Consider the following 16,618-nt stretch of genomic DNA (forward strand, 5'->3'; position numbering starts at 1 on the left):
TCACTTATGAGAGATATGCAGTCACCACAGTCAAAATGGTCATTTAAATGACCCCCCTGGGGAAAGTTTTGGTTTTCATGACGGTGGTTTCTTGGGATTATGAGAACTGCGGGTTGAAATTGTTTGCAGAACCTAGATACTCCTTTTCTCCCAGAATTCTGGGTGTCTCTGAACTGGCAGCAGAATAATGAGGGGTCAGCATTTCTTTTGCTTGCGTTTTTTTTCCTTACTCCCTGCCCTAAAAATACATGTGTTTTAAATACAGGTGGAATAATTTCTGCCAACTATGGAGAGTGGAGAAAATAATTGTTTGCTGAAGAAATTAATGTGATTATTTGAAGACAGTTCTTTATAACTGTTTTCCTTGCTTTGAAGCAGACTGTAATTTTTCCTCCATTTGTGCCATTTTTGTGCCATTTATTTTGCATTTTCACGACAGGCAGGAGCTCACCCTCTTCCATCCGTTCCTCCATGGCAGGCAGGACACTTGTCTGGCATGCAGGATGAAGGCAGTGGGAAATGATTCACTGAAACTACTGACGGTAGCTCCTCCAGTGTTGTGCCACCCTTCTCCTCAAGGTTCATGTGATCCCTGTTGGGTTTTTTGCTGAGTTGGGAATGTTTTCTTTTATCCCACCATCTTATTTTGGATCCTTGTACCATACCTTTGCTTGCCATCAGGTTTAGGCACGTACTTTCAGAGTGAGTTCAGTCAAATAGTGCTTAGCTTCTGTGCTGCTCCACGGTGTGCTTTCTGTACAGGTCTGAGTTGGCTTTAAACTGAAGAAATCAGGTGCTTCTGCCACTGCAAGGGGAGCAAAGGGTTTCACCAAGTCTTTACTGCCCCAGGGATTGGTAGAGGTATATATTTCACCACAGATGGTTCTGACTTGGTGAGCTGAGTAATCTCTGTATCACTTCCCACGCTTTGCAGGCAGATTCCAACAAAAATTATTTCGTAGTGGAAAACTGAGGTATTCTGTGACTGCAGAGAAGCATTTTGGTGTAACTTTTTTTTTTCAAATCTTGTGCTTGTTTTGAGTTTGTTTTTTTTTTGTGGTTGGTGGTGGTGGTTTGTGGTTGTTTGGGTTTTTTTGACTGTAGCAGTTTGACAAGTGTAATACTAAACTGTAGGTTATTTTGATCAATGTAACACACTATTCAGATAAAGAAGTCAGTGGTTGTTAGGGTTAACATGAGAGAAGGACAAGCATACAAAAACTTAACAAACACACTTAAAATCATCTGTGGTTCAGGGGCTTCTTGAACCAGATGTAATTTCAGTTTCTGTAGTAACCCTCACAGTACTCCTTCGGATTGTCCCCATTACCTTATAGAACCCACAGCATCCTGACACATGGATTTCCACAGTAGACCATTGTCTTGGCTTCAAACTGCCCCATCTAGTTTCACTTGATGCCCCTTTTTTCCTTACAGGAGTAGACAGAGTGAGCAGTAGGTGTCCACTGGCTATTTCCATGATTTTACAAATCTCTGTTTGGTCCTCCCAGTGCCTCTTTTTCTTCCAAGTGCATGGTGTCTTGCTCAGTTTCTGATATATTTGGCTTTTAGCAATAGGAAAGTGGTAATGGCCAACTTTTGAGCTAAGAATTTCATCCTTTGCAGAATCAAGTTTCTTGGAAAAGATGTTGCACACCTTTTGCACATCCATGTGTGAATGCCTGAATACAAATCTCATTTTTCCAAGATGTGAGTCACCTTGCTGCTTGACCTATGTTCTTTTCCCATCATGTAGGTCTGAGTAAAAAAAAAAGAAAGTATTTTCAGTTTCCAATTTTCCTTGTAAGTCTGGTGAAGGGAGGGGTGCAAACTTTAAATCTTATTTTACTCACTGATGTCTCAAATATTCAAGGTGCCCTGAAAATACCTCCCAAGTGGTACTCTTCTACCGTTTGGGAAAGGTAACTATGATGACCATCTGTATTCTTACAAAAGCAGCACACTTCAGACAGGCATAAATCCTTTCCTTTAAACATAACAGTAACAGTAAAACTGATGTCAGTCTTTTCCACCTCTCTTCAACCCAGTTTCTGTAATCCTCAAGCAAACTTATTTGTTTAAAGCAGGCACTTTATTTGTGACAGGACCCTTAGAAATTCATAACTCAGCAGGCATACTTGGAAAAAAAATTATCTATAAGTAGATGAACAGAGTAATGAGGAACATTTACTGACTTACCCATAGAAAAGTGCTTTAACAAATGCTCAAAAGTGCTTTATATCCCAGCGTTTTCAGTGAAATTCTGCTTGAGTGGGGGCTGGTTTCATTTTCTGAACTTCTAAAATCCTTGGCATGCTGGTTTTGGTGGGATTTTTGTGATCCAATCCAATCTTCTACCACGCTTTTCTAGAACCCACCCATACAAATCAGATACACATAGAGTTCCAACCTTCAGTGACTGGGAGAAACCTAAATTGAATGTGATATAGTGACCTGAAAGTGAAATGTCCTGATAGCTGATTCACATAATCTTTGGGGGGGAGGGGGAAAGTACTTTTGTTGTCATATTCCGTAATATTCCTCAGCCATAATTTGGTACAAAATCAGAGGGTAGAGGCATACACTCAGACTGACTGAATGCCAGTGAAATGGAAACATGAGCAATATTCCAATTTAACTCCACAGAAACCCACTAGTTAGTAAGTAGTTCAAGTATTTTAGTGCCTGCTGTGTTGCTGCCTACAGGGAAAATACTCTAAGTGCTTCCCTTTTCTCAAAAAGAAAAGAAATTTCCATCTATCTTTTATAAGGCTGTCTTGTCACATCCATTATACAGCATGACACAACCAGCCAGAGGAGGTATTGTGGTGGTTTCCATTGTATGTTTAGAGAATAGGTTTTTGTGAAAGGTAGAATACATACATACATACATACATATTGTGGTGGTTTGAAACTCCCAAGAATCTAATTTTTAAGTTCAAGCCCCCATCCCACAGTTTGTCCCTGTGAGAGTGTTTAGTGATGGTATGGACTTGATATCTTTTTTACCCCACGTGAAGAGTTTTCAGACAAAACACGACCATTCCTTACTGGGGGAAGGGGAAAATATTTACACCCACATATATATTTACATTAAATTAAATTTCTCCTCTTCTTCAATAGAAGTCCAAGAAGAAAAGAGAAAAGTCTATCACTTCTCAGGCCACAGTTCCTTCATTTCAGTTTTTGTGGCACTGGTTAGTGTCCTTCATTTTCCTGAGGCAGCAGATTTACGTACGGCAGTCAGGATTTTGTTCTTACTTTGTGGAAATTCCAACCCCGAGCCCGAGCCTTCGGGGTATTTCCTTGTAGATCTTCACTCCTCTTGGGTTAGGACATTGAAGGCAGCTTTCAGTTCAGTCTTACCAACGCTCTTTTGCTCTGTCTGAGCTCGACAGCATGATAGAAACAGCAACAACAGCAGCAGAGGGCACGGTCTCCTCCTCCGCATTCCATCCTGGCTCAGCTCTCAGGACAGCTCAGGGTTTTCAGCTCCTTTCTCTCTCTCTCTAGCTGCTGCTGCATTTCAAGACTCCCTAAGGCTTTGGAAGTCCACCCCTCTTCAGAAAGTCTCTGGTTTTGGGAAAATTATACAGTCTTACCCCAAACCAGCTCTGTTGAGTTTACCTCTGTTTTGTTGCCCACTCTCCCTGCTGCAGGAACATCTCTGCGTCTTTCAGCCAGCTTCACATTATCTCGCTGCTACTGGCTATCTTTTTGGCTTTCAGCCATCACTGTCTCTGTTCAGGGCTGCTCCGCTGCTGCTTTCAATGTCTTCTGCTGCTACTGACAGTAAGGAAATTTTCCAGCTCTTGATTATGGGACCCGGTCCAGCTTTGACACTATACCGGGTCTCCCATAGCCTCGGCTGGGGGCTGGGAGCCTGGGGTCTGGGGGCCAAGGGGCTCACTGGTCCCCTGCCTCCTCGTGGCTACCTGCCTTCTACACTGTCTTCACTACCTTCTCTTCCGTTTCTGTGGGTATGTAATTTCCGTAGGGCACACGTGAACTGTTGATTGGTCCAGTATTATCAGTGGGGCAAACCATTCTTCTTTACTACCTCAGAGAAAAGGTTTTTCATACACATACATACACACACACACACACACACACACACACACACACATATATATATATACACGCACACACTTACAAATGTAGATCAGTTAACTGTGAAAATGTACATGCCTTGTGCTGGCCTGTGGAATGTCAAATGTGGGGTGCTAATGCCTACATATTTGTAATCCAATATTTTGTCATCCTGCCAGCTTGGCACAAAAGGGCAAAATTATCCTTATTCTGAGAATATCAGACCATTAACTCAAACATCTTTTAGAACTACTTTTTTCCAGTCCATGGACAACCAGCTATTTGAGGAAATAGCAAAGAACGAATTCTGGTTTTCAGACTCTGAAGTACACTGTTAGTATTGCAGAATGAAGAAAATGGCAAGAGATTTCCCTGAATAATGTTGGGTTTTTTAACCACGGAACCATTCAATATCCTACCTCATTCAAAAATGCAAAGGGATAATGTGAATTGGAGGAGTGATAGGAGGGATGACCCACAGACTATCAGTTTTGTATAAGAAAGGATTCTTAAAGTGCGTGCATAAATTCTGTATGTGTGTAAATACAAACCATCTTCTGTGTGCACAGACCAGTGAGATGTCAAGAGCAGCACCACTTGTGACATTTTAGTTATCCAAAAAGCTAATTTTCGTGTTCAAAAACAACTTCAGCAGACCAAGAGGAGGGACATCAAGATGATTAGAGGGATGGAGCACCTCTCCTACAAGGAAAGACTGAGAGAATTGGGTCTGTCCAGCCTGGAGGAGAGAAGGTTTTGTGGTGACCTGATTGCAGCCTTCCAGTACCTGAAGGGAGCCTACAAGAAACATGCAGAGGGATTTTTTACCTGAGTAGGTAGAGAAGAAACAAGGGGGAATGGATTCAAACAGAATGAGAGTAGGTTTAGATTAGGTGTTTGAAAGAAATTCTTTACTGTGAGGGTGGTGAGGCACTGGAACAGGTTGCCCAGAGGAGTTGTGGATGCCTCATCCCTGGAAGTGTTCAAGGCCAGGTTGCATGGTACTCTGAGCAGCCTGGTCTAGGGAAAGGTGTCCCTGCCCCTGGCAGGGTGGATGGAGCTAGATGATCTTTAAGATCCCTTCCAACCCAAGCCATTCTGTGATTCTCTAATTCTGTTCTATGAGAATGTTTTTGTTCAGCAGTAACATTCTTGCGTACTTCAGACAATGGGGAGTGTGTGTGCATGTATGTGTGGTGTTGGCATAGGCATACATGAATAATCAGCATGAAAGAGTGTGCAGTGTATTACAGAACTGTTTGACATATGCATCATTTGACTACTTCACCTCTTCTGGGTACCTTACACCAACCTTCTCATCGCCATTCTGATGTCTAACTCTTTGGCAGAAGTGGTCCAGGCAGTCACCTACCTCCTTGTTTTGAGTAAGCCTGACACTGAATAATAATTAAAAAAAAATATTCAGATCTTCCTTGTAAATGTAACATTTTCCCTCAATATTTTTGATGTCCTGGTTTGATGTCCAAAATAAGAAAAATTAATTTCTGCATAGGCAGCCTCTTATCATATACTCCTTGAGGAAAAGACATGAAGGTTTGAAATCCCTGGAAAGCAGAGATTTCCCAGAGCATTAGTAGGGCACCTAGAAATGAGAAAGAAAAATTCCTTTGGGGATTTAAGGATTCCCTAAATGTCTTCAAACACAACCTTACAACTACTGAAATATTTAAATTTTAAAAAAAAGCTTTTGCAGATAGGGAATAAAAAATATTGTTCTAGTAAAAACAGAGGCTGGTATGCTTATTGACTGCCTTCATTTGTTAGTCCATCTTGGCTACAAAATCTAAAATGAGAAAAGGCCTTCAGAAGAGGGAACCTGATCCAGGATGGGGATGAATGGGTGAGAAGAAACGCTCCCCACAAGGTACAGAAGACTGACAAAGGCAAACAGTTGATCCTTTGTAAGAGGAAGGTGTTGAAGGGTGGGAAAGCAGTTTGTTCTCCTCTTGAAATGCCTGGGAGAGTTTGCTGCCTACTGAAGGGAGCAGCCTGGGCACAGGTGAGTGCTGTGCTCATGAACAGGACCATGAAAACCCTCAGCTGAGGAAATGACTGTGCTGTCCTTGGTGGCACTTGGTCAGTCCAACTTCTGGGACCTGGTAAGGGCCAGCTGCTAGTGTGTGCTGGTAGCTTGAATTTTAAACACAGCCAGCTACTGATCCCATATACTTTGCAGGTAAATCCTGTGCAGTCTGGCTTAAACATCTTCTTCCCATTGAGCCCAGAGAAAGCCTTACCACCAGCCTTGCTGGGGAAAAATGAAGTTGCAACTGGCTCCCTTCCTCTGTGATGCCACCCACTGCTTTTGTGACACCTTACTGTCGCACAATTGCACCACGCTATCCATGTTTTTGGCCCAGCATCTCAAAAGCAAAATCACATCTTTGTCCCTTTAACTTCTCTCTCAGCTGTTATGCCTGTTTTCTCCCCTCCTCTGGGACTGTGCACTCTGTTGCTGCTCCGGCTGCCGGGAGCAAGCGAGTAGAATTTCTCCTGCTGGCAAGCAACCGGCTCGTCTGGGGCTGGCGTCTTCCCAGAACACTGCTGTTTGCATACCAGCAGGCAGAAGAGCAGGTGAAATGGGACTGGTGACATCTGTACAGATGCATTTGACTGCTTAAATGCTGTTACGAATCTGCTACCCTTAAAGCCTCCGCTTCTCTGACAAGATATCTCTCTCTCTCTCTCTCTCTCTCTCTCTCTCTTTCTCTCAAATAATTTTTCCAAGGAGAAAAGGAAAAGGCAGACAGAAATAGAAGGCAAGAGACAACAGCTTGAGGACCAGATACTTCAGCTGCAGCATTTCAAGGTAAGGGACTGATGCCAGAAATGATGGATTGACTAAATCTGTTCATTATTAGACATGCAGATCACACGTCTGAAAGCTGGGAAAAGCCCACTCTGACATGAAGCAGCATTCACTGCCGAAGCCTATCTCTTGCAGTGATCATGTCCTGCCTGCTTTTCATTCTGTGTTTCATGTACAGAACCACGTTGTTTAAATGGTTTAGGAGCATGGAATCGGGAGGGTGTGAGTGCAGGCAGCACAGCTGTGCTGTTATTATTAAACACTGTTATTTATTATACATAATGGTAAGACACCAATCGCTGTGGATTGGGTGTGCACTGCATGGCTTCAGTGAGCACTTTCTGTCTGCAGAGCTGCATTGGATTTCTCTGGTGCCTGTCGTTACATTTCGTGTGTGTGTGTGTGTGTGTGTGTGTGTGTGTGTTGCAGAAGGAGTGTTAGCACCCTTCTCTGTATGTGCATAAAGATTTAAATGTAGGATGAAGTTATTATGCATACATGGCATAATAAAATGGGCATGTATGTACATGCAGGGAAGGTGTTGATGCTTATGTGTGTGTCTACATGGAGAGGTGCCTTGATATTTAAGAAGGTGCTGAGCAACCCCAGTTCCTGTTGGTCTCCATGACAGCTGCATATAGCATCGTTTGAAAGCCATCCTTGCCATTTCTATCATTTATCCCTCCTGTCAGTAGCATATTTGTGCATAGCAAAGATAAGAACAAAAACATACATGTGATCTTTTTATAACTGGAAAGCAATTTTTGGTCAGATCTTCTTAGATTAGTTCAGTAGGGGAGCCTGAGGAATTTCAGTGATTAAAATACCTGAGAAAGATGATCAGAACTGGACAGTTTATCCTTGCAGCAAGAGAGCTGAGCTGTGTTTTTAAAATTAAGATATTTAGGTTGCTTGTGGAATAATATATGTATGTGTGAGCAATGCATCTGCATGGGGAGATGATGCACAGAATATCTCTGCCCACACATGCACTTGAAGACCAGACTTCAAGTTATGCTACAGACAGGATCTTTCTCCTGCATCTCCAAGACCCCGCTGTCATGTTTTGCAAACTATTCCCCCTTTTCTGGTAAACATGATGCAGTTAAGCCCAAGTAATTGATGTCAGGCTACACAAATGCCCCTTCAGGTTTACCCTCAGTCTGTGAATGTCACATATTGTCTTTGGTGTTTCCAATAAAAGATGTGATTGCATTTCAGTGGGGTAACAGGATTTGCCATTTTGTTCAGGCTGCCATTGACAACAGGCAAGGCACATTTTTTCTGATGACTGTAGGGTGATGCAGCAGGGCAATAAGATGCTGTTCCAGTACCTTAATAATGTTTGGGTTTTTTCTTTTTGCTACAAACTGATGACTTCCTTTATCATGTTAACTGTTTCCAAGCAAACTGAATTATGATTCTTCATGAAATTCTTTAAGAAGAGCCTTTTGGAAAGCCAGTTCTGTCAATTCCCTGATTCATCTGATTTGTTTTGATGTAGCTGTTGCTAAAATGAATTTTACCATCATGCATAAGAAAAAGTAAAAACCCTCAAAGTGGTGCAGTGGGATCAGCCCCTGGCTGATGTAGACTGGCATTGCCTTCAGCCCTGCTATGCTGATTGCCACTAGTGGAGGTTCATTTTTGCTGCATGGTTTTCTTCAGTGACACACTTGAAAAATAGCTGTTTCCCTTCATTTTTTAGCCCACAGGCTGGAGCAAGAGCAATAATCATAGAGGAAGCTAAGGGGAGATCAAGGCACAGAAATTTAAGGGCACAGAGATTTAAAATGGCAGCTTTTTCAGCTTAAAGCACAGTCAGACTTAAGGTCTGTAATGCTGAGTGCAAGGATGAGCAACAAGATGTGATAGGATCTTCCCTACCTCTGTGTTCAGTGGCATCACTTGTCACCAAAGGACAATTGTGCTGCTTTTACAGGAATGGTCATGATTACTGCTGCTCCAGGATCTGCCTGTACCACCAAACAACTGTCTGTTGGGAGACATAAATAAGGTGATAGCAGAGGTCCAGCTGGGATTGCAGAGTTCATATTCATTGCTGCTAGGACCTTCCTAAAAAAAATAAAATTAAAAAAAGGAATGTAGCAGCACTGGCTGGTAGTGTTTCTGTTTCTCTATGCAGACAGACTAAGCAAACTGCATTTTCTTTTAATGCGTCGTTCAGTGTTTTGCTTGCTTAGTGGAGTGCTGACCAAAATGGTATTTGACCTGCCAGGCTGATTTGTTCGTTTGCAAAGCTGTGTATCCTCCTCCCACCTGCCCAAGGCTCTCACTCACCTCACCCTGCTTGTCCTGAGCCTCTCCAATTCAGGGGCTCCAAGTCTAATATGAATATAATCCCCCAGTCTGATATGGCTCCTCAATCTGACACACAGAGGTCAATATAAGTGCATCTATTTTCCTTCAGAGTGCTAGGTAGAACATGAATTATTTCCTGAATTATGTGGATTTCATCTAATTCTGTGCAAGACATAAATCCAGGCTAAAAGACCAGCTTTCCTAGGAAGCCCCTGTATTTACTCAAAATGCTGTGAGGCTGTTGATGTCTGTGTAGAGTGTAAGGATTTCATATCAGTGTGCATTAAAATCTGCTGTGAAGAAACCTTTGAAAAAAAAATCTGGGTTAATCCTGTGTCTGCAGTGTCTGAGTTGATCCCACAAGCATAAGAGCTTGAATTCACCCAAAGACAACCAGTATTCAATGGATTTGCTTCATTTTTGTGAAATGTCAGAGTAATTTTCGTTCTAAAATAACACTGTGTAAAACAGCATGTTTAGTTACCTCATAAAGGTTCTGGAAGCTACAGTGTTTCTGATAATTTCAGACAATTTTATTCATATTGGAAAAATATCTAATGGAAATAGTTTATTGCAAGTGTTTATGCTGAATTACCTATTTTCAAGTTGCTGATGCCAATTAGACCTCTGACAAAATGACTTTACCACCACTTCGTTCATTTTTCCCTAGTTACATATCTGACTGAAAATAAGGCAGCAGCAGGTGCTGCCCATTGTTTTAGGCAGAGCAGCCCAGCAAATACTAGACCACTAAAAGTCAGAGCTGAATGTGAGCAAGGTTTTGGCAACACATGTTGCAAAGGCTCCTAAGAATGAGGCCGGTGGCTTTATGGCTGAGGATGTAGGACAAAAATGTGGCTCAGCTACTGACGGTCTGTGTGAGATTCAGAGTTAATCAAGTGAAACCTTCCAAGCATTAAAATCTGAAGTAGGAGAGAATCCAGGGTAGTATAGGATCTAAAAGCTGAATTCCCTTGTTGCTGACAATGAAAGCCATATCCCCTCTCCTGCGAATCACTGCAAAGTACGGACATTGGTGGGCCCATGTAGTACCTCTAGGCCACTGGGGCTCTCTGTTGAAGGCAGGAGGAGTATTTGTCTACTTTGCAGTCAGATGTGTCATTGGAAAGGCCCTTGGTGTGGGGAAAAGTATAAAGATGCTTTGAAGCCCCATTTTTTGAGACTGAACAGGTTCGTTTACTCTAATAAGAGGCAATTTAGAGGAGTTCTCCTAACCTCCCCCCGTTCCAGTCCCTAGTGCCAAAATAATGCTTTTCCCTTCATATAATACAAGGTCAATTTTGTTGTGTTTTTAACAAGACAGAGTTTCAACTTCACCCCTTAATGGTTTCTTGGCTATATGCCTACAAATGGGGCTTGGAATGTCCATGGGAATTGGAAGTGCTACCACCTTCTGTAGTTTAAAATCAGAGAAGTGGTCAAAATTCACCTTACACCAAACACCCTGTGCACAGTCCAAATACACTGCCTGCAGTATCCATCAAAATGATTTGGTTTCTGGAGAAAGATAAAAATTTATTTTGACTGAATAGTTGAACAGAAGGTTCAACCTATGAGCAACAACTTTTTTTATTAACTTGTTCAGCTAGGCAGCAGTTGTGCAGGCCTGTTTTAACAGAGATGTTTACTATTTCAAATGAACTCCAGGGTAGAAGCATTTCTTCCAAGATCTGGCTGCCTCTGTAGTTAGTTGAACAGAATTTCTATAATTGTTTACTGTAGCTCTGTTTGGTGGCCGATGGTAATAAAATAAACAGCACAAAACCTCCTAATTGGATGAAAAATCACTTCACTGCAGTTACTTTAACTATTACAATAAATCCATTTTCCACAGTTATTTTAGTTCTGGAGTGGTATAAATATTAGGGACCTATTTTTGTTAACATTTGCTTCCTAAAGACTGCAGTTCATGAACACAACCTCTAACATAATTACATCTCTACTCTAAAGGAAAGGAAAGCCTTTTTATGTTAGGAGATTTTGTTAGAGTATGGTTTTAGCTGAAACTAACTCTTCTATAAATAAATTTTAATTTTATAGTTCCACAGTTACATTGTTATCCTCAATTTATTCTATTCTTATAATAATTGCTGTCAGAAAATGTTAATAGGTGTATCTGTCTTTCTCTATATATATACAACATTGTGGAAAAACAGAGATAACTTTTGCCAATGAAGGAATCTTGTTACTTCTTTGTCATGATTCCCTTTAGGATTTTCAAGTAAATTAATCCTTAAACCAAATGGCAACTCAGTCAAACACACAAAAAAAGTTTGATGATGTCATACAGTCTCCATTCCTTACAGGGTCAGCGCAGTATTTCCCAAAACCTAGTTTAGAGATGTGGGACAGTGAAGATGATATCTGTTGCTCTTTCCTTATCCACCAATGCTTTATGGCTCCGTCATAGAAGGCTACCATATCTGTCAGACATGATTTAGTGAAGTCATGTTGACTGTCACCAATCATCTCCTTGTTTTTCATGTGCCTTAGCATAGTTTCCAGGATGATCCTACTCTATTATCTCACCAGGGACAGAGGTAAGACTGACTGGCTTATCATTGCCCAGGTCTTCTTTATTTTTTCCCTTTTTAAAAATGGGGGATATGTTTCCGCTTTTCCAGTCGCTGGGAACTTCACCAGTCTGCCACAACTTCTCAAATAAGGTGGATAATGGCTCAGCTCCCTCTTCTGCCAGTTGTCTCATCAGATCCCATGGACTTGTGCAGCTTCAGGTTCCTTAGGTGCTCTCAAGCCTGATGCTTTCCTACAGTGGGTGGTTATTCCTTCTCCCAATCCCTGCTTTTGCCTTCTGTGTCTCAGGCTGGAGCACTTGCCCGTGAAGACTGACGCAAAAAAGTCATTGAGTACCTCAACCTTCTCCATGTCTCAGGTGATCAGGACTCCCGTTTTCTTCTAGAGAGGCCCCACATTTTCCCTGGTCTTCATTTTATCCCGGACATATCGGTAGAAACTTTTCTGTTGTCCTTCATGTCTCTGGCCATATTTAATCCCATCAGGGCTTTAGCTTTCCTAACGTGATCCCTGGGTGCTTGAACAATCTCTTTGTATTCCTCACAGGCCACTGTCCTTGCTGATACTGTCTATTGGCTTTCTTTTCATGTTTGAGTTTGCTCAGGAGCAACTTGTTCATCCACACAGGTCTCCTGGCATTTTCTTCTTTGTTGGGTTGCATTGCTCCTGAGCTTGGAGGAGGTGATTCTTAAATATCAACCAGCTTTCTTGGGCACCTCTTTCTTCCGGAGCTTTATCCCATGTTAGTCCGTCAAACAGATCCCTGAAGAGGCCAAAGTCTGCTCTCTTATGTCCAGGGTAGTGAGCTTGCTGTGCACCCTCCTTGCTGTTCCCTGAAACTTGAACTCCACTGTTTCGTGGTCAATGCAGCCCAATCTGCCCTTGAGCTTCACGTTTCTCACCTGTCCCTCCTTGGTGGTGAGAACAAGATCCAGCATAGCATCTCTCCATCTTGGCTTCTCTGTCACTTGGAGGTGAAAGTTATCATCATGGCATTCCAGGAACTTCCTGAATTGCTTATGCCCTGTCTGTGTTGTCTCTCCAACAGATATTGGGGTGGTTGAAGTCCCCCATGAGGGGGGTTTGTGAACATGAGGCCACTTCTGTCTGTCTACAGAGAGTCTTATCAGAAGTTCTGGGGCATGGAGAGGTTTAAGCTAATTTGGAGAGAAATTTGTATTTTGAGAGCACAGGGGACCCCTGTTTGTCCCATTATGTGTATTAGCACCTTTGGGCTGATGCCCACCTTACCCTGGGAAGTTTGTCTACCACTAGGATTTAAACTGAGAATTGAGAGGCTCTCTGCCTCTCTGCTAACCTGTTTTATGATCCAGAAGAGAAATCCAGATTTATTAAGCCACAAAGGGAGTGGGAGAGGGAATAGGACTGCACAGCATAACTATTTAGGGCTCTGCTCTACCTGTATTTCTTAGAGAGTACGAAACCTTAAGATATCTTTACTGAGAAGTACCACTTTGAAAGGAGGGTTTTGAAAAAATCCTTGTATGCTTTTTTTTTTTTTCATATAGTCAGAAAACAAAGTAACTATCCCCAGTTAAAATCTTTTAGTCATAATAGAATATCCAGGCCAGCTACACAAATTGACGACTGCAGAAAGATGAGAGCTTTAGTCATTTAACGGATATTTCTTATCTGCTTTTACGTCACTGAAACACCACTGAGTATACTGTAATTATTCTGGTATGAACCCGTACAGGCAGGACTGCCTTGAAACACATCAAAATTGGCACTGACATTTTAACCAGTAACCAGGTCCTTCTAGCGCTTCATAGCCACTCTGGCAGATTTTTCTTTAGCCAGACTATGTCAAAGTAGCTGAAGGATGCTTACCTTGCTTCGACCCCAGGCCCTCCCAATGGCCTGAAACATGCTCAAAAATGAGTTCACATTACTTGAATCCAGCTTTTTAGAACAATGAATGTAAAAAACTTTAAGACTAGAAAAGAAAGGAATCTCTGAAGTATAACTTTTCTTTTTGCCTCTTTTGACTTACATGTGTGTGTGGAAAGGAGTGATAAACTGAAGCCAAGGACAGATTGAAGTTAGAGAAGAAATTATTCTTTCAGGAGACAATAGTAAAAAGAATTGTGGCTGTGTAGTAATGATGATAACTTACAAAGCCTATTTGTTTGGGGGGAAGACGTCTGACAATTTTAGAAATCTGAGACTGTTCATTATTCCGAAAAGGGTTATTTTTAAATTATTTTTACTTTTCTCACAACCATACTTTACTTCCTTTGAAAAAATGAAGTGAATACTCAGGGGAAACCAAAGCATACCTAAATTTCTGGCACCAGGAGGTAAAAGTGTGATCAAATTCTTTTCATGTGGGTATCTGCAAAAGGGGGTCTTATTCAATTTTTTAAGTCCAGTCACATGAAGTCCAGAAACTTCAGCTAGCTTGAAGCTATTTTTTATTCCACCTCCAAAATTCCCTGGGAATCAGAGAAGGTCTCATGGAGTTATAATTTATGTGTGAGGCAACCCTGGAGGTCTCCTTGTGCTCCTGCCAACAGAAGCAGGTTTGTCCCATGCCCATCCTCATCCCATTACATTTGGACTCTGCCCAGAATTAGAAATCCCACGCTTCCTTTGGGAAACCTGCTCTGAGGTCAGGCCACCATTGTCATTGCAGCATCCCCTTTTGCAAGCTGTGTCCCTGCACTGCTGGGACAGCCCATCACCTCATCCCTCTCCTCACCCCTGCAGCAGCCAATGACGCTTGTTTATGGTCTATTCTCATCATGATGCTTAACCTTGCCACAGGTGGGATACCAGACAAATGCACAGAGCCATCATTATCATCTTGCCATGAAGAAGTCTGAAATTTTAAATGACTTCCTAAAGAGACATACTGAAAAATAAACCCTAACTCTCCAGCATAACCCCCAGCTCTCCAGCTAAGGTGTATGCGTGATTGATCTCACCTGTTACTTCAAGCAAAACTTCCTGGTAGCCTGGATGCTTAGAAAATGTATGAGGAAAAGAACCTGTGTTTGACTTAACTGTCACCTTATTGTTCATTGTGTTTCGCCTCAATTTCATCTCAACTCTATAATGATTATTAGAAATTCTTACCTTGTATCAGGCTTTACCTGTGATCCCCTTCACTGAAACTAGTCTGTACAGACCAGGGCTCTGTGGCTGATGAATGATCTAACAAGAGAGACACAAACTTCTTGTCTACTTTAGAGTCTTGACAATGTCTCTTGCTGTGGTAGGTTTCCTTGCAGCCGAAACAGCTTGGGTTTTAGTTCATCTTCTTCATCTTTGTGTGGAAACAACTGTCTACTTGATTTACAAAGTTAAATAAATGGGACCTGAACAATTTAAAAGCAATGCACACAAAATATTTACACTGGTGATCTTGCTAATGAATGGGAAGTTTACTCTGAAAACATAAACCGATTGATGCTTTTTTCCCACAAAACTTCCTAATTCGGCATTTATGTACAGCTGCAGTTTCAGTTCCTGTGAGTTTTTAAGCAGACAAAGCATGAGACCTTCATGAAGAAGCTATCTATAGCTATCATCATACCCATCCCTCAGATCGCTTGCCATAGCCATGCTTTCCCTGTGCATCTGCAGCTCCAACTCACACTGAAGCTGTGCTGTCACAGCCCTTTGCCTTACCATGGGGGCACCAAGCCAAGATGCAGCCCTTCCCCAAGTGAACACAAATCATGCCACCTTTCTCAGTCTTCCCTCACCCGTTTCTGCAGTCATGTTGCACTGTTTAACGTGTTCCTGTCTGCTCTGTTGCTGTGCTGAACGTGTGCTTTGAGAAAAAGCAGTGGCTGAGTAAATACTCAGGGGAGCTGAAGGGCCGTCAAATGTACCAGCTACAGCAAGCAAACAAGAGGGAAAGATTATTTCTGCAAAGTCTTTTGGCTGTCATGATTCCATGTGGTAGTTATAATAGTGTCTGTTGTTTATCTTTATTTACTTACTTGCTTCTTTTGTTATTTATTTCCTCATCTCCTCATATGCATCCCCTTTATACCCCCAGCCCGGTGACTCACTGATGCACTAGCAAAACTCTGTTACTCCAGGAGCTATAGGAAAAGAGGATACAGGGGTCTCTGGGGACAGGCAGAGCACTAGTCCCTTTGGTGAGTAGACTGCCTTGGAGATCCTGGCCTTGGTGGTCCACTGCAGTAAGGGTTTTATGAAAAGGAAAAACTCAGACAAGTTACCTGTACCTGTGTGGCTGAGAAGAAGCTTAGGAAGAGGTTAAGCCATCAGTCTCTAATGACTAGTCACAAAAGGTTGTCAGTTGTGGTGACCACATCTAAATAAGCTGGAAAAAATTAAGTTAATGTGTTTTAATGTTCTGTGTGATGAATACACATTAACCAACTGCTGGAAAATCTTTGCAATTCTTGGACTAAATGTAAGTTCCTTAAAAAAATTTTAAGATATCACTTCCTTAACATATTTCTAAGAAATGTTTTGTTCATTTCCTGAACAAAGAATAACAACAACAACCTTGCGACTCTGCAGGATAATATTTAATCTGCTTTATAAACATGCTATTTGCTCTTGGCTTGGCTAAGCTTCACCAGCTATCATAGCTTTTTTGTTGAATCATACTTATGTGAGCTATGGCATTGTGATTGAAGTAAAGACTACAATCCAGCTACAAGTTTTTCAGTTTGGTTTAATTCCCTAATCTGGGCAATCCTTGAATCATATCCATCTATCATGCAGACATGCTCTTTAGGCTAAAACAAGTGTCTGAGATAACTGGAAAGGCAACAAAAAGTTTTGCTGCTATGCAAAACCAGATCATACCAGCAA

The 16,618-nt window shown here is 41.8% G+C and overlaps 1 protein-coding gene across 5 annotated transcripts in view; it reads left to right on the plus strand.

Moving 5' to 3' along the window:
• The window catches only part of PALM2-AKAP2 (PALM2-AKAP2 fusion), a 264,850-nt gene that overhangs the window by 40,113 nt on the left and 208,119 nt on the right, over positions 1-16,618 (plus strand). For 4 of the 5 annotated variants that reach the window (XM_029965383.1, XM_029965378.1, XM_029965379.1 and 1 more), the window contains exon 2: positions 6,839-6,919. In XM_029965383.1, coding sequence (XP_029821243.1) covers positions 6,839-6,919 — 81 coding nt within the window. Of the gene's footprint in view, positions 1-6,510; positions 6,685-6,838; positions 6,920-16,618 lie in introns of those variants that run through there. The other variant, XM_029965380.1, reaches the window with a different exon arrangement.

This window comes from Manacus vitellinus, unplaced genomic scaffold (genome assembly GCF_001715985.3).
Source record: "Manacus vitellinus isolate BGI_N305 unplaced genomic scaffold, ASM171598v3 scaffold_9_pilon, whole genome shotgun sequence".
NCBI classification, from domain to species: Eukaryota; Metazoa; Chordata; class Aves; order Passeriformes; family Pipridae; genus Manacus; species Manacus vitellinus.